The sequence below is a fragment of the Dermacentor variabilis genome, unplaced genomic scaffold (assembly GCF_050947875.1).
Source record: "Dermacentor variabilis isolate Ectoservices unplaced genomic scaffold, ASM5094787v1 scaffold_12, whole genome shotgun sequence".
In the NCBI taxonomy this organism is placed as follows: domain Eukaryota; kingdom Metazoa; phylum Arthropoda; class Arachnida; order Ixodida; family Ixodidae; genus Dermacentor; species Dermacentor variabilis.
Window position 1 is genome coordinate 58,602,005 of NW_027460280.1, and position 18,176 is coordinate 58,620,180.

The following is an 18,176-nucleotide window of genomic DNA, read 5'->3' on the forward strand; positions in this document are numbered from 1 at the left end:
TATTGCGCAACCATTAACTGCTTGGTTTGGTCGTGATGTTAACCGAGACAATACTTTCTATAATTGCATGCCGTGCGTAGTTACAGTTTTGCACGATTGAACAACTGGTCGGTATGTTGGCGCCAACAGCACCGCTGTCCTGAGGTCAATGTTTAGAACATAGCTTATAAACAGCAGTAAACCATCATACATGTATTGGCTGGCTGCCGACTACTGTACAGCGTAGAATCGCGGGAGAGCCATCTGTGGCCGCCACAGGCTCCAGCTGTTCGATGAACCGCGGTGGCTCCTTGCCTCCTGCAAAAAAACAACGGAGATATTCTCAGCGTGCGCTCTACGTTGATGCAGGCACGTCAGAGTACGATTTGCTCAAAAGTCCAATGTTTGCACTGTGAAACACAGAGTCGCGATAGAGCGTCAGGCGACACTGACGGTGAAACAGCTCCAGCGATACATTCACGGTATGTGAGACGAGGACCTACTTCAAGGAGTGGTTTCGCTCCCCTAGAAGACGCATCTCAATAAGAAGCAAAAGTCTGTACATATTTTATGTCTATTGAATGTCCAAGCAAATTTGTCCGAAAGTGTCCGTGGCCACAGAGCACCACGTGAGCTTTATTTCACCGCCTTCGCCGTGAAGAAACAACAACTATAACACTAACAATAATAGGAATAAAGCTGGTCAAAGCCCGGTGACCTTCATATTTCTTATCTTTATACTGCACAGCCCGCACACTCATCGCCGAGTGGTTGGCACACGAAATTGTAGTCAGTAAACACAAATTAATAATTTAAGGACATTTAGCTACTGTAGTGCTCCTACTCCCTTCTTACCTACAAAAAATGAATTCCGCTCTTCAACCGCGAAACGAATAGAATAGCACATCAAGTTCAAGTTCAAGTTTATTTATTGCTATTGCATGTACAAAAAAAAACGTGCTCAAATATTATATACAGCATCAGGAGGTCCCACATTAATGAACTGCCAGGGGACTTCCTATCATTAGTGGGTACAAAGGAGTATTGGGGTATCATGCGCGTAAAACAGAGCAGCCTGCACTTTGTTCACCAGCGAACTTGAAAGGCTATCCTTCTTCATTTCCTTTTCATTGCTTTCATCTTATGTTAATAGGCGTTACGTACGGCTCGCCGTAGACAAAATTTATCGAGCGAACCTCGTTTGTGGATGTAATGTGTCGTGATGCGAACGCGCGCCCGTGAATTATCTTAAAAGAACTACGCTCGACGTGCAGTGGCATTAGGATAAGCCCACTCACATATTTGATTAAACAGCCTCCTGGATCGGCCCGCTTTATTTTGTGTTGACTACAACTACGAAGGCCGGAGAGTGTCCTGTATAATGCTGGCGCATTAAAGAAATTAAGGTGCCTTACGCTTGAACATGGATGCACTAACCATAGTTCGGATGGTTGCAGCAGTTCGGTAGAAGCCGTACGATGTACTTGAGATGTTTGCATTGTTCTTACCGCTACCCTCAACTGGACACAGTTTAATTGCAGAGGAAAATGAAAGAAAAACATATATTGCTGCCGCCAAAGAGGCGAGAAAAATTCGCGGCGGACGGCTTCCTTGAGCAATATTATTGAGCGTTTTGTGGCTTACCTTTGACCTCTAGGGTGACCTGAATGCTCTCGGCTCGACCCCAGCAGTTCGTAGCGACGCAAACGTATTTTCCAGCATCTTCAACAGTCACGTTACTGATGGTGAGTGTGGTCGTGACTTCTTCTTGCGAAATGGGTGTTGTGCTCACCACGATGTCTCCGATGGTTGAGCTGACGGGTCTACCGTCTTTGTACCACGTAATGTCAGGCTGCCGTAAATGAAAACAGGAATGAGAATCATCTGGTGGCAACGAACTAAAGAAAAGCACATAAATAAAGTGAGACAGGAAGAGTCTTTTGATAATATTGACGCTTGCGCACAGAATACACTGGGCCGGTATTCACAAAAAGCTCTTACGCCAGAATTTTTCGTAAGAGAAAGTTCCAGCCAATCCTGATTCTCGATATATGATTAGCGACGACAATTACGACAATTTTATTGACGCTGGACATCGGCACACAAGGTCGTTGTTTCATAAACTGGTATCGAGGAGGCGTGGGATCCCTAGCTGGTGGTTTGTGCATTGCCGCAAGACCGTTTTGCAGACATCCATGCAGCTTTCATGGAGTAACATATTTTGGAAGACTTAACCTCGTGCAGAATTTCGTGTCTCCTTGTCTCCGTTTTTTTTAAATTTCAACTGACGGGCTCCCTCACGTCTCCGGTCTCGCATTCCGCTTTCGCTTCTAGCTACTTTTCTCTTCGTATCCCTTTCGTGCTTGCTTGAACGCCCTTAACAGGACTAAGGAGACGTCTAAGCGTACGACTATGCTCTCTTCTTTGCTATCGCGTTGTCCTCGTTTGCTCGATTTTAATGTCTAATTCGGAACCAAATATCCCAGCAGCGTACGTTGTTGAACCTCTCCAGCATGAAATTCTTTCAAATGACTGTACTGTGTATTTTGGTATACATCCTGAGGCGACATGCATGAGCCGCATAATTTTCTGAACGGCCGAAGTGTCAGATATTGCTGAGATGCCCGTCGGTGCTCAGAATGCTATAGCGAAAAGGTTGCAGCAAGACGGGCACAGTGCTACAAGCCAGCCCTCTACGGGATGGGCGCATTATTTCTTCAGGAATCAGCGATATGCACAAGTCATTGACGCCTGCCTGCGCGGTCATGGGCGGCGCACGCGGGGGTGTCCTTTTTATAACAACTGCGAGGCAGAGGCTTTATGGCGTTGCTGTTTCCCTCACTGGATTAGCATTTGACGAAACAGAAATCGTAATTGATCTGCTCACGAATCTCCACGACTACGTCGAAGATATACGACATAAGGTGGAAAGGTTTTCACACGCCGAAGCAACACTTGTATACAGTTTAGACCACTACGTATAGCCGCTGCGGTGGCTTGGCGGCTACGGTGTTGCGCTACTAATCACGATGCCACGGGATCAAATCCCCGTCGTGGCTTTTGCATTTCGCCGCCTGTGTCCCGTGCATTGGGGGCATGTTGAAGATCCCCTGGTGGTGAAAATTAATCCAGAGTCTCGTCTCCCAGTACGGCGTGCCTCATAATCAATTCGTGGTTTTGGCCCGTAAAACCCCGCAATTCATTCATTCAGACGATTATTCTTTTTTTATATAGAATAGTGGGTGCAGAGACATCCCGTATTAAAGCTGTCTCGATTAGAATTTCGCATGTAAATCATACATCAACTTAGCTGTGACCTTATTTCGGTGTCATGCAAAGACTGCGATTTTGTAACGCTCCTGCAGGAAATTCAAGAACAACCGTAGTATCTACTCTGCGCGTGCCAAAAGCGTGAACGATGGTGTGCATGCTTTTATCAAGCCCAATTCTATGCCAGCGCTATGCGTAACATGTTGGCGTATATATGTCGCGAAGACTGACTTATTATTCCTAGTTCAAACGTGTTTCTCTTTTATTTCACTTAAGTAGGTCGCGCGCTATTTCTGCTAGCTGTACTGCAAAGTGCATGCTGTCAAGTAGCCGGTGTTTCTGGTATTGACGCAGGCAGTGTGGGTTGATGGACGTCACGTACTGTGCTCACCGTACTCGCTACATTCACCGTGGCACGTATGCCATTGCGCTGGGTGGCCCTTGCGCGGCATCGAGTGGCTCGAACTCCCCGATTTACACGGCCACTCAGCCGTGCTCAGTGAATGCATGTGCAATAGGGTTGCGTAGTTTTTTTTTCCTCATGGCACATTGAAAGTGCCCAGTACGCGACTCTGCGACCTCATCTATAATATCGCACATAGAAAGATAGATAGAAAGATGGCACACGGCTACATGTCCTTTCTTAACTGAGCGCTGGAACTTACCGCTGGCGAACCAGTAGCGGTCGCCTTGAAGTCCACCTTGTGGCCGGGCTTGGCCGAACGCGACTCGGGCTGCTTGGTGATCTGCGGGGCCATGCCCTGGGGACCCATGACGCGCACTGGTTTTTGCTCCGCTGTTTTTCCTGCAACAAAACGCGACCAGCTTAGCTCTGTCATTCTAACCATATGTGGCAGGCGCGAATCATGGCTGGTTCGAGCCATGGGTGGTGGCAGAATTTTCGGTTCAGTTTTTTTTAATATGTTTTAATCAGTTGACACGCCAACAAAGGCTTTGATGACGAAAGGGTATGGAATGGAGAGCACTGAATCGCTCTACGACAGAGCCGGGGAGAAAAGAAACAATGGTGACTGTGATGTCGGTTGCGAAGAATTGTGTATCTCTGTCTCAGTGTGAATTGATCCCTTTAATATGTCATTTCCACACTCACTCCTCTATCCAACCTCGTTCCATGATCTTTAGCTAGGAGAACGTGATCACACACACCTTTAAAAAGAAAGAGGCCCAAGAGCAACACTTTCTAATAAAGATTACCATGTATTATCACCATCACAACACGACTTGTGCTGCGGCATCTTTAGTGCGCCGAATCACTAGTATCCCACAGCTGAAGCGTCCTGGGACGATTGTTGTCTATCTTACGTATGTTAATGACTTACCTATTAGTGACAAACCAATATGTATTTTACATGCAGATGACACGCGTCTGCGATTTAAAGGCAACAATGGAAAAGTTAAGTACGTGGAGTGCAGCAAATTTCTTGCTCATTAAAAAAAACATAAGAAGAAGAAGTTGCACTATTGTACGTACGGCAGAGCTCCTTCTCGATGAATCCTCGTTGGATTACTGAATTGCATTATAAAATTGCTGACTGCTGTGACAACACTAAAAGGAACACGTGCTGAGATTGTGACATTATCTCTGTGATATGCTACGTGCCAAAATGTATTGGCATGCTAGCGAAGTTTTGATCGTATCTCACTGTGGTAAGCAAGCTAAATATCTATAATATACTGTCCTTATATTTCAGTCACCATGTGTTGGTCCGGGGAGATACTGCACCATAAGTGAAATACACGGGCTACGAAAAAAAAAAAAGAACAGCGCTTTATGCAGCTAATGTGGATATTTTTACGACGTAGAAACTGGGGAACTTTTCAGACTTAACACCAGTCCCTTATTTCTACAATTGCTTTTTATCCATTAGCTTAAAAATCAGTCTGTAATTGCTAACGCACTTTTTTGTGGTTCTTATCTCTCAAAACGAACACGACGGTTTATCTATTTGAATGCAAAAAAATTTGGTTCTTTCAATTCTGCTGCGCCTGACACGGACACCAGATGCCACATGATACAGTTCCTTTGTTACTCAACAAACTAATTCCCCACAACAGTTGGGTTGAAAAATGCAGCGTACGCAGTATTTGGGACATATTATGATGTGACCTTTTTCTACTTGCCATTGTTCTGTGAAAGCTGATGTTTTTTACTGTTGGTGTATTGCATAAATTGAAGTTGTGTTTTTAAATGTCTGAAATAATATGCACGCGCGCATGGGAGGCTCGTCTGCCATCAACTAAAATGTTTTCAATGTTTTTTGCTCGAGCCTGCCCATATCGTTATGGTGTAAACAAATGGAACTTGAACCTAGTATATGGAACCTGACCTGTCGTCTCAGAAGTGACGCCACTTTCGCTTTCATGTGTTTGGCAGGAAGTTGGTTAGAGGTCTAATCATGACACCACTTCTTCATTGCAATAAATCTAATCACGGGCAATCGCGGTCTCCGTATTAGGTCTGCAGTAGCCCTACAAAATAGCAAATAACTACAAGCGCATGCGACTTCTGCTATAAGCTAGCGATATTCCAGACTTTGTCAACCTAAGACACAACTGTCACTATCAGGCAGGCTTCCAATGCAAAAAAGCCCTGGCATTCAGCCAGACTCGCTGATCGACTCTGTGGTTTTGAGCCGCGACGTCTCTTTTAAAACAAATAAGTGTCTTTGCTTCTTCGCTCGTTTTCTTTGTTGGCGGCGGTCTGTGGATGGCAGTAGTTGATTGCCGGTGGTCGGACTTGCGAAACAAAAGGACCGAGGGAAAGGGCGTGTGTTCTCGGACAACCAGGTTGCGGGGAGGGGTGGAACGGAGGGGGAGGGCAGGAGGCTGTCGCTTGCTCGTTTGTTCGTTCGGGCTATTCGAGTGCATTGGCAATCATCGTCCATGGTTACTGCGCATTTTTTTTTTGTATTCGAATTGTGCCTCTGAGTCTTCCGACAGCCTCCACCTCTCAAAACTCCGCTGCATTAGAGTGAAAGATGCCGTATCGCCTCTTCTGGCCAATTCACGCACTTGACTAAAAATAATACGAGCAGTTATATAAAGGCATTGGTTTCCGCTCTCGGTGATCATAATTGGTCGCGCTAAGCAACGATAGCCCAAAGCATCCACCTTATCCTCTGCTGCCCCCAGGTATCCAATCGTGTACCACTTCTCTGGAGTTGAGTGATCGCTTGAAAAAAAAAAGGAAATCCGTGCATCCAGACCCACATTAAGCAAATGGGCGTTCAAGTTTTCTTGAAGTACCGTGAGATGACGCCGTAGGCTCCATCTGCGCTGAGCAGGAAGCAAGTAAAATGGCATCGAATAGTGCGCGCGTGCCATTTAGTCTTCGCCTGATAAGTAAATTTTTTTTTTCGCGAAAGCGTAAGCCAGGACAAATTTCTTACCACTGCGCTGATGTTGAAAAATCTCGGCGCATGTTAACACGTATTTCAATTTGAAGTTTTAAAGGGCGCATGAGTTAAGAACTTGTGAAACATTGAATACCCAATGGGTACCTTGGGACTGGATTTTGCTGTTATGATTTTAAGCGCGGTACCTGAGTGGCGAAAAAATTCAAGCTGTTCTAGAACAAAACGATGCCGATTCGGCTGACTGTGAAATACAGAATTTTGCGGGCACGACATGCTAGTGTTCCGTTTTTGCACATATTAAAAAAAAAACATGACATGCTGCAACAGCTAGGGGTCGAATATTAAAGTAACATTCAGAGGGTGACGCTTTCCTCCACAAGTGAGACTTGATATATTATGCTGCAACGTAATAAATACCGAGGGGCTCATAATGATGCAGGACGCTCCAGTGAAACGAACCAAGATTGTGCCAGTGCAATCTGATGAATTCCGCTACGACCTCACAGTGCGCTTCTCTAAGGCGTCCCGTCACAGGTTAAGTTCCCAAGAAAAACTATGGACAAGTGCACGAAGTGTGTGGGCTCACTCTGCCTTCAGAATCGCCACATTGCGTTATCTAGTCTTATACCGGTTGATACCCTGAATAGCGAAATGGTTGCCACAAAATGTCCTAACTTCTACTGTGCATTTATTACTTTGAATTTCTGCGCGTTCTTTGTACCGCAACAGTCCAGTGAAGAGGTTTCACCAAAGTAGTCAGAGAAGTACGGTCTTAAAATTGAAGAGGTGTAAAGCTCCTTCCTTCTTTGGGCAGATCCTACAGACCTAATGCACACAGTTGCCAATTTTTTTGCCTTTTCTTTGTTATTGTGAGCGTCAGTATTCATACCATTTTACTGGATGGTAGTATAGCGCTGCTATCGTTCAACCACCACGTTGATAATATGTAGTAGATGTCGTGATCATTGTCGTCGTCGACGAAGAACCTTGAGGCTTATTTTTTTCTTTCATCTGTGAGGTCCACTTTTGTTGTCTGCTTGCTTGACAACGTACCTTGTCAGCAACTAAAAATTTATGACCTATAATTATAAATATTGCAATGAGAATCTTAAGGTCATGGAAATAATGACTGCTGTTTAGCGCATGTGTTTTAATAAATCTCGGTAATGTTTCGAGAATAACACTTACCATAACAAGTGACACTGTAGACATACTTTTTTTCCCTCATAAACCTTTGGAGAAGTCGGTTGGTAGAACTTAGAGGAAAATGAAGCCAATCATGTTCAAATAACCCAACGTGCGCCTGTTTGGTGATATCTTCTGAGAAAAGGGTAGAAAACAGACACTTGCTTTTGCGACAGCATGTTTGATTCTGCAAGCCACGCAATGCATGTTCAGAACAGGCCGAAGGCTCCTTTTGAAGGCAAATGAGGTAGCAATGAATGAAAGGGCCGTCTGTGAGAAAACATGGAAAAATATTTACGTATTCCTGCTGATTAATCAAATCACTATTAAAAATTAAATTAAACGGTATAATAGCCTACTCTAACTAGCGGGCGACGAGAGACAGTGTAGCAGGCGGAGGGGGGAGGGATAAATTTCAGATAAATTTCGGCCACCTGGAGCTATTTAACACGCACAAAAAAAAAATATGCAGACCCAAGGCACATTTTGGAATCTATAGAAGCGATGCTTTCGTGAAGCGGGCGATGAAATGGTATAAATTTGCCCCCTTTTTAATTCCTTCATCTTTGGCATAAGGCGCTCGCGCATGTGCTCTCACGCCCCCGTGCTACGCAACGTGGCAACTCTTACAGTGGCCTGTATTTATTTATTTCTTCGTATTTATTTTAAATGCACCACCCGCTTCATTGCCAGTCTGCCGTTGTGGGTCTGTGCTGTACTGTGCAAATCATCATTATCATCAACACGTGGCGATGATCTGAAATGGGAGCTGGCGTTGTCACAGTAGAAGTATACGTGTGATTGTGGCCTAATGATTATGAAAATAGGTGGAGAAAGGTTTGAGAGGTTTGCTTTAATAAAGGAATTGTGCTCTTGATGACGTATACGAGTATTTGTTGCAATGAGGATATATCATTTGTTTTATCACTCAGGGATTCCGTAGAAAACAACGGAAGCAGCCTGGGCACCTTACGGATAGTAGTGATAGTACTACTACCTTCAGTGCCAGCTGTTCGGCAAGACAGCAAGCAGCAGCAGTTACCACCCAGCTTTTAAACGCGCCGTGTATGCATTGCTTCGTACTTTGTATATGTGATAGTCCTGGTGGAATTGTGCCGTGATTGTGGCTCATTGTTCGTATCGTCTGTTGTGGAATAAACTTTTTCTAAACACACAAGAACTCTGCTCTGGTGTCTATTGCCATGTTAATGCCGCGAATTGCTGACCTCTGTTGATTTGATATGTTGTGTAAAGTGTATTAAATAAGTTTGTCTTTCCCGCGGTGAGAAAAGTCCTGGAGGCTTCTAGAAGGCTTGGTTTAAATATACGCTCTTACATTCCGCCCCGTTGTAAAGCGGCCATCACCACCGCGTATCAGGCACGCGACTTCTTGCTCAGCAGCAAAACTCCATAGCCAGTGAACCGACGTGGTGGGTCAAATTATTAGATTACATTGCGATGATTATCAATCTTCCTCTTTATTGCGATAGCAATTATATGGACATTCCAGGCGCGTTTCTGCCGTCGTCGTCGGCACCGTCGTCGTCGTGATGTTCCGTATAATGTCCAAGGGCCATAACATCGTCGCCGCGCGCCGTATGCTGTAGTGAAAGCGTGCCAGGGCGAGACGACGATGGAGGCTCAATCTCGCGCGCGCGAGGGAGGAAAGTGGGAAGGAAGCGCGCTGTATTCCGTCGCGCGCAAGTCACTGGGGGGAGGGGAGGGAGAGGAGAGCGAAGACTCCGGCGGCTTGCTGCATATGGTGTGACCACGTGGGCCACCCCATCTTGAAAGCGATCTGCGATGGGGACAGAGTCTCGTCGCGACGAATGCTGACAGCTTCGCCTTGCGCTTTGTTCACGCCACTTAGTTCGCGTTGAAGCGAGAACCAGCACGAATTTCAATTCGCTCGCTGCTGCTGCCGCGCTTCCTCACTCTGGCGATTTGACAGCGAGTTTCCGCGGTCATCGAAAGAGATGTGTTCATGTGTGCTTGTGCGCACGTGACACCGTGCTTGCTAACTTAGTAAGTGAATATTAACAAACTTATACGGCTGATGAAACAACCATCCTTACTTCGTATAGCTGTCTACTAATTTGCTGTCACGTTGGATGCTTCGCCTTTCGGGCGAAACTGCGACTTTCTTATTTACTTATTTTTTCCCTTCTAAGGTGATTCGCAACCACATAAGCTTTCTGATTTTGTCAATCACAAGTGGCGAACAAGCATTTCATATGTAACTAACTTCAGAAGTTCTCCTTTATACGTTATAGCGACAGAGGCGTGCTTGCTTCGTGAAGCCAACGCTAAAGAAACAGACGGAACGCTCAGCAGAAATTTTCCTCTCCGACTAATTCCGTGGCCACCACTGGCCGATGTTGACACTTCGTGAGCTGTGCAGCATGGAGTAGCGGCTGTGTAAAAGTCCCCGTGGCACTGCACATGTTGGCGCGAGTCTGACCTCGCTACCCGAGCGCACGAAGCCGCAGCTAAGCGTCGAGAAGGAGCCGAAGAAGCCGAACTACGAAAGCAGCAACGCGACGATGCGACACAGCAACGTGTAGAGAGGCACCTGACTGCACCCGACTCCGTCGAATCAGTCGAAAACACTTGTTTGTCAATTTGCTCGCTCAGGTTTCGGCCAGTTTCGTGGCGCGTGCACACTGAGCCTAGCATACGCATTGATGCAGGCCTTACATGCCTGGACAAAAGGGGAGTTTCATTATTGCTGCGGACTATAAGGTTCCGCGAATGCATGCGTATTAACATATGGCACGTTGCGTCCTCTCGACGAAGGTGTCCGCAGGAAAAAAGCTAAACAATATTTTCTGTCATGGTATCTTTAAGTGTCAATGGCTTCGGATATTATGGCATAACTTTGCCTCTGCTTCTTTGTGTAGGCAGCGGCGCCACTGCTGCTGCTCGTCGCGACGTTTGAGTCGGCACGAGTTCGAACTGGCTTTGTTGTCGTTCTACGGACTTATACCGTTCTTTTTACATTTATGCCATTTTTTTCTCAAGTTATTTTGAGCAAAAGACCTGTGGCGCATAGGTCAATCACATGTCCGCAGAGTGGCTTTATGGAAAGGCGGCCACAGCATTCGGTGCCTTCGCAGCAGTGATGTTTTAGAGCAGCAACATTTAATGAATTCATTTAATATGTAGGCCATGGGGCCATGTAATATCTTTCTTTATCTTTTACCATTTCGTTTTTAATAAAGACGTTCCATCACTCACTCAGATAATAAAAAATTACAAATAGCTATTTTATTATTTTATGTCATCTATCTGCACTACGGAATCTAAGCATATCGTTATGTAGGGCTGTTCTCAATTCCTCTAACGCGATTCTGCTGTAAGATTGTAGCCACCCAACTGTTTCATTGCTGATACAGACGCCTTCCAGTGTCTTCAAAGTGGGAACCCATGTGGTAATTCCTGCGTGCGCCAATTAATCCGGGCCACACGTAATAGTTGCGCAGCAGCATACCGTCTTAAACCAAACCGAGTATGCGTAGGTTGCCTGAGCGCCAGTCATGTCGAGCAAAGGCATCGTCGGGATGACTCGTGCTTTTGGGCGGTGTGAGTCGTGGACTTATTATGGTATAAGCAAGCACGTGCTCGTTTGGAGAATTTGACAAGCTAGAACACACCTTCGATTCTCCAATGAAACGTTGCTCTCAAATCGGCAAACAAAAGCGAATCACACAATTTGTTAATTACTTAAGCTACTTGCTGCAGAAGGTCTCGCACGTTTTGTCCACCCGAACGCAATAAGAAGTTCGGCAGCATGTTACACTCCTCTAACACGTGAAGGCCAAAGCCTGCTGCACACTTTGTAATGCGCCGTCTCGAATCGTCGCGTAGCTGATTTTGCAGTTCGGCTTCTTCGGCTCGTTTTCAACGTTAAGCTGCGGCTTCGCGCGCTCGTATAGCGGGGTCAGACTCGCGGCGACGACGACTCTCTTCGACTTTGCGTTGCATCCTCTCAGCAGCGGAAAGCAGCCCCCGCGGTCGAACGCCTGGCTCCCGCCGCTTCGTACGTCGCACCTGTTTTCTCGCTTGGCGAGCATCCTCGTCCGTAGCGTACTTTCCAGGTGGGGAGGGGGGTGTAATGCTTTATTGATGATTCAGATGCTTGTTTTGAGCTTGTTCTTTATTGAAACGTATGCTGCTCTGTGTGTTGTATGGTTGATTTCAATGAATGTATGCACTATTCGCTTCACTTTGCTGAGCGCTTGTAGCCTCTGCCTTAAGGAGGTATGAGCCATTGCATTTCTTTTTGCTTGCTTACGGGGGTATGCATGAACCATTGCTCACGGGGGTATGAGCCATTGCTGCTGATGATATTTTTTGTATCACTCTACTAGACGCCGCGTTTTTTAGGTATGAGCCTTTGCAACGAGCCACTTAAGGCTCACGCCTTAAAACCCAGGTGGTCAAGGCGGTGTTTCGCTGCTTGCTATCAGGAATTTGAAAGAAAAATTTAAAAAAGATATATGTAATCTCGTGTATGTGATTCTCAGACGTGCAGTGCCCCATGGGCCTATGAACGTAAATGGGGGACATGTCAGTGATGTAGCCTCGTGTTCTACTCTTATGTCAGATATAGATACGTTTGCCGCGCGTTTTTATGAAAACTGTTTCGCGCTCTTGCATAGGTTCAATAGGTTGTGTAGTCCGCGCACTTGCTCACAGCAGGGGTCGAAGCACCAAAAACAAGAAGTTAAATTTACTTGCAGCATAAGCGTACACTTTGGGCGCTCGTTGAACTTTTGCTTTTGGCGCATGCAGTGGATCCTTTATTTACAGGCTGCACTCGCGTAACATTTGGCCAGATTCAATGTTTTCACTGCTTCTGTCTGTTGAAAACTTCTGTCAAGTTTTATTCTAGCATACCTCTTATTTTGTGATGTGTTGCGAACTATGTGGTGTTGGCAATTATTAGGCGTTTCAACGCATTCTGAGAAACTTTCCTTGTAGCAAAACTTCGATGATCGGTTGGTGTATGTATTAATTATTATGAATACAAGTGTAAAAACAGGGATAAAAAATCGTTTTCGGTTGTGTCTTCTGAAATAATCATGACGCCGTGCGGCATAAATAGGCGGATCTTAACGCTCTAATGTCTGCAAACTTCATGCACACACAGCTATTGTAGATTAAGTGATAGTTTATTTTTCTAGAAGTATGTAGATGCTGCTTTAAAAATGTGCGTTAATGTGAAACAGAGAATCACGAGCTACGTTAGCTCTGACTTGGTGCGGAGAAAACAATACCTTCCTTGCGTAAACCTTTGAAATCAGAGTTGTAGGGAAAATAAGAATGCTGAGGTGCTTGAATAAATTTTCACGCCAACTTGGTCTGTTGTCGCTGGAAAACTGCCTTGTGGTTATCACAACTTTGGCGCTTGTCTTCACTGTGTATGTCGCGTTCATTGGAATGTGGCTAGGCGTGCTCGGAAACACCTTCTTTTTTTCTGCACATACGCAGTCTCCGGTACGTCGCATGCACGTGAAGCCTATAGGTATATTATTGAAAGCGGTAATTTGTTGCCGATTATTTTACTGGCATAAAAAAAGGACTAGGCTAACGGACGCGGATAAAAGACAGCAATGCGTACGTTTCGACCTTAATGCTAAGTGCCGTTTCTACTAAAGCAGGTACACTGCATTTTGTTACAATATCGCCGGTGAGCTGGTACAAAAACACGGCTTTCCGGAAAGTCTCCATTGTTACTTTATTGTTCCAGTCATGCATGTTCTCCACAAGCTAGGGCACACGCCTGATATCAAACGCCGACTGCTTAAGTCGGTAGAAAGTTTATTCTTGCGCTTCTGCAGCTGAAACAGTCAAAGGAAGTCAAGGACGCTCGAGGGAGCTGTCCGTGCTCTGCGTTCAGTTTAGATGGCGGTACTCCTTGCTCGGTGCCTTCGTGCTTCATGTTCTGCAGGCACCGATCACATTTATGCTTGAAGCAAGGCAACGCCATTGATTCCAACATCAACGTGATATAGTTGCTGAAGTGCTTTTTCCCATCAAAATTGCGAGTTCTATGTGCTTCTCCGTCAGTGATAACCCTGCTTTGTCACTGACCCTTCTCATGAACGACTGATTTTTGTCTCGTAGGCTGTCTTTCCGGCATCGCGTTAGTGCTTAGCATTCTAGGCTGTATAGTTCTGCACGGCAGAAGTGTACGCAGGCCACAAAGGCAAACGCACAACCGTCGTTTCACAGTCAAATGAAGTACCGTGTTGCGACGGCCTCAACCGAAATTTGTCAAGGGCAGTTGTTGCTCATGGTGGCGCTTGCAGTTGCACTGAACAAAGAGTTCCATTGTGCGCACTAGTAAGCCACCTGTCAGGACGGGAAGCGTTATAGTTAGGCTTCGCTCTTCTGTATCCACCTGTTGTGGAAAAATACATATTGTAATCATACCACTTCTAGTGTCCGAGTAGCAACAGCTTGTGACCGAGCAGAATAAAACCGGTGGTATTATGCTTTTCCCAAGCATTCGTTGCTTGTCTCCTTGAATAATTTCTTCAAGCTGTTCACAGGGTATGCAGCTGTTGAAATGGACATGCTTTAAGACAATCAAGGTCGCGCGACGATTATTATTAGCCTCTTTCAAGCCTCCGGATGGTGAACTACAAGCTACCCAGAAAAGTGTTGCTCTTCGGATAATGGGATATATTCCTGCACAAAGGGGTCTGATTCCTTAGACAGACATTTCTTTTTTTCATATCAGGGAAGGTATACCTTGCTTTACTTATTTTTGATGACGAAAGGTGACAATGCCTTCTTTGTTTTGTTTTTTCTCTCACGCTTCGTTGACTCCAGACTATGACAGATAGATGTGTACCGCGAGCCTGCTAGTTCTGGTTGGCGGACATCATTGTGTTGGTCCTGAGCCTTTTGTCTTCGATCAGGAAGCCACAGATTATTGCGGCCACGAATTGAAATGGCTCGACAACAAATAGGAAAAAGTGTTTCTTTTTTATTCTCACCATACGCCTGCATGCTAGTGATGTCACGCTTTCTTGTTTACAAACATGAGACTTGTCTATATGAAGCAGTTTTGTTGGGCTGTACACCTGTTACAGCTCAGCTACTTCTTGGCTTCGCACCGGTATGTGTTCATTGGTTTACTATTGTTTTGCTGTCATGTCACAAACGGCCACTTCTAATCCTGTTCATCGCTCTTATTTGTCCTCGCTCAGCAATATTTAGGCGTTCTTTCAGTAAATATTGTTTTTCACGTAGTGAAAAATGATTCGGTTTAACAACGTGACCATAATTACAAGCCGTCTGTTTAATGTAGCCATGTCTTTGTTCCGACAGGATTGATACGTCATCCCCATGATTTTTCATATCATGGATATCCGTAGAGCAAGATAGCTTTTTCGGCGCCTTGAACATCCTTCGACGGCAGTCCCGTATTCAATCGGTGAATTTGGCACGCAGCGGACAACGCATTTTCGGCCATATCGATGGAAGCCACCTCGAAGTCTTCGTGGTTTACGTTTAAGCTTGGTTGTACATCACGGCAAGCTAGGCTAAACCTGGTTCATTACATTTCATTTACCTTGTCGTCTACTCGTTCATTCTTTATTATACACACATATTAACGCTGGAACTAAGTCGATAGTGAGTCATGGCTTTCAACCGCTTTCTGGAGGTTGACCAAGGCCACTTTCACTCTAGAAGCGGCGTCGGTCTGAAGGTCATACAAAGGAACTCTTCCGCCTCTTTTATGAAAATCGCGTCTATACGGTACACACTATGAACGCACTATCCTGGTTAGAATATTTGTATGGTCACCACTCTTATGTCTGCTTATTTCGTACATTTATACATGCCTGCGCAGGGACCGCAGCTCCGACTCGGTTATGACTGCGAGACGCGGTAGCTTATAGGTCAGACTCTCAAGGCATAAGCCACGTTATCCTTCAGCCATTACCGAGTCATCACTGCATTGCTCTTGAGGATTCAACCCGTGTCTCTGCACTTTGGTTGAAGAGCACGTGTAACCCATATATACAGCGCACGTATAGTATATAGTATTTCCCGTAACGTTCAACACGATCATCCGAAAGGCCAAAATGCTGACGAGACAACACTCGTCCAAAAAGTCGAAACTGCCTAAGCACTAGCCTTGTACGTCTACGTCAGCTTCCCAACCGCTAACCAACCTTCACACCCTGTCCCCACCTACCGTGTGCGCGCGTGAAGCCCATTTGGTTTGTGCAAGGCCTCTGCTAATAGAACCGTGCTTACGTGATCCTTCGTAGCCGGAATGGCTCGGCTGGCTGACGCTTCGTTGTTTTCGGGGACGGCGCACGAGCGAATTGACGCATGTTGCCGCGCCCCGTTTCTGCACCGTGCACCGCCTTGTTCCATCATCCTCTTCTCGTGTTGTTGCTTTTCGAGCCGCTGCGCGGTGGCGAGCGCGTGCGCGAGCCATGCAGGGTTTTGCTTGTGCAGCGAACGCCGAGCAGAAACGAGGTGCGGCTGGGTGGGGGCCTAAAAGCGTGCAAGACTCAGGCTGGGACGGCCTTCATCAGTTGCGGAGGAGACCTCCTGACCAGATTGAGCAGCTAACAGCGAGGAGTGCGACTTTATCGGGCACAGGGTATTTCTTTTCTTTCTTTTTTTGTTTCTTTTGTTTTCGACGAGCTGTGAGAGCAGCACATCTGTGTCAGATGTAGGCCTATCTCCCTCACACTTTTAGGCCGCCAATGCTTTTATCTTCTTTCGGTCTTTGCATGCTTCGCAGAAATCAAATAAAAAAGTAAGAGATTTTGCGATTGAGTCTGATTAAGAGGTTATTGAGTTGCAAATCAACGCCAGAATAGAAATTAGTCGAGAGCAATAATTATCAGAATAAAGAGAAAAAAAGCATGCAAATGTCGAAGTTCCGACAAAGTGTGAGTCTGAGAGAGCAAGCCTAAATCAGACACAACATGTTTGCATAACTTGGTTTTATTGAAATTTTCTTTTCCACAAGCAATCGCTACATGTTTCGGCCACTTGGTTGTCTAAGGACGGAGCGTGTGTGCCTATCGCTGGCTCGCCTGTGTGAGCTACAGCCGGTGTTGCGCGGGCACCACTGCTGCCGTGACTGCTGACTGTGACTAGCGTGGCGACTCGCGAAAGCCTTGCCGCGAAGAACAGAACAAAACGTAAACAAAGAGCGACCGAGAGAGTCGTAAGAAGCAGCTAGCGTTATCACATCTCCACGTGGCTGGCAGTGTAGAGCCTCGTATTTTGCTGAATGGTTAATCGTGTTAATATCGCCTAAACCTTTCTAAGCGTCTTGTGCCTCTCCGTCGATGCCTATTGTCTCGCGGCTTCCACGAATCGTGAAACTCGCGAAGGTGGCCAATCGGTTTCCAATGGACGCACTAAGCAAAAGTGTTAATAGCCCCAACGTATAACAAATTGTAAGGCTCCTCACAAATGCACATCTAGTAGCGCTACAATGGTAATGAATGCATGGCACGTGCTTTCATCCTTTCTTTTTTTTTTCCTTCCGTCAATAATAAGTGCCGGTGACTGACTCCAGATGTGCAGTACTGCAACTATTGTTGCAGGAAATAAACGAAAGAAAAAATACCTCCGGCGCAAGTAGATAGAAATGCCAGTAATGTACAAAGCCTCGATCACCCTTCTGTTATGCAGAATTGGGTTAATGAAACGAATAAACTTGTTAGGCGTTAATGTAGCGATTTGAATGAATAACAAGGGAAACAACGGAACGGTTCCTATACGCACAGTTAATTTTCTCCCCTTTAGTTTACAAAGGGCTCTCAAAGACAGGACTAACGAACAATCGGAAGCGAATGACACATAAAGAAGAGACTTCAGTTAAAAATTTCTCGCTCTCGGAAATAGGGAGAAGGTATGTGATAAGAAAACAAAAAATATAGAAAAGACTCTGTAAAAGTAAATAAATAGTTCATCGATAAAGTCTGTGCGTCGATGCGAAGACGCAGGGGGAAAAACGCTAGTTTTAACTTTTGTTTAAGAACGCGAAAGTGAGGAGCCAAACTTTTTTTTTCTTTTTTTTTGTTCTCTCTCTCTCCCGGTTTTAGCAGCTCGTACGCACTGCTTTCCGAAACAACGGAGCGCTTTAAGCCGCAGCGAGCAAGTAGGCCAGGGCGCGACCTCTACTTTTTGGCCTTACGTTGCACGGTAAGCCGGGCAGAGGTCTCGGCTTGGCCCGAGGCGTTGGTGGCACGACAAACGTAGACACCTTCGTCTTCGGGATACGTGTGCCTGATGACCAGAGATGCTGAGCCTTGGTCTTGGTTCATCTGCAACGAAAAGGTGGAGACACGTGAGCTTATGGCCTTTCGCTGCTGC

At 45.7% G+C, this 18,176-nt stretch overlaps 1 protein-coding gene across 5 annotated transcripts in view; it reads right to left on the bottom strand.

The window, feature by feature from the left end:
- The window catches only part of LOC142565945 (uncharacterized), a 224,173-nt gene that overhangs the window by 151,988 nt on the left and 54,009 nt on the right, over nucleotides 1-18,176 (bottom strand). For all 5 annotated transcript variants that reach the window (XM_075676574.1, XM_075676572.1, XM_075676573.1 and 2 more), the window contains exons 84-87: nucleotides 17,998-18,127; nucleotides 3,915-4,054; nucleotides 1,624-1,831; nucleotides 191-297 (exon numbers count right to left, since the gene is read on the bottom strand). In XM_075676574.1, coding sequence (XP_075532689.1) covers nucleotides 191-297; nucleotides 1,624-1,831; nucleotides 3,915-4,054; nucleotides 17,998-18,127 — 585 coding nt within the window. The remainder of the gene's footprint in view (nucleotides 1-190; nucleotides 298-1,623; nucleotides 1,832-3,914; nucleotides 4,055-17,997; nucleotides 18,128-18,176) is intronic.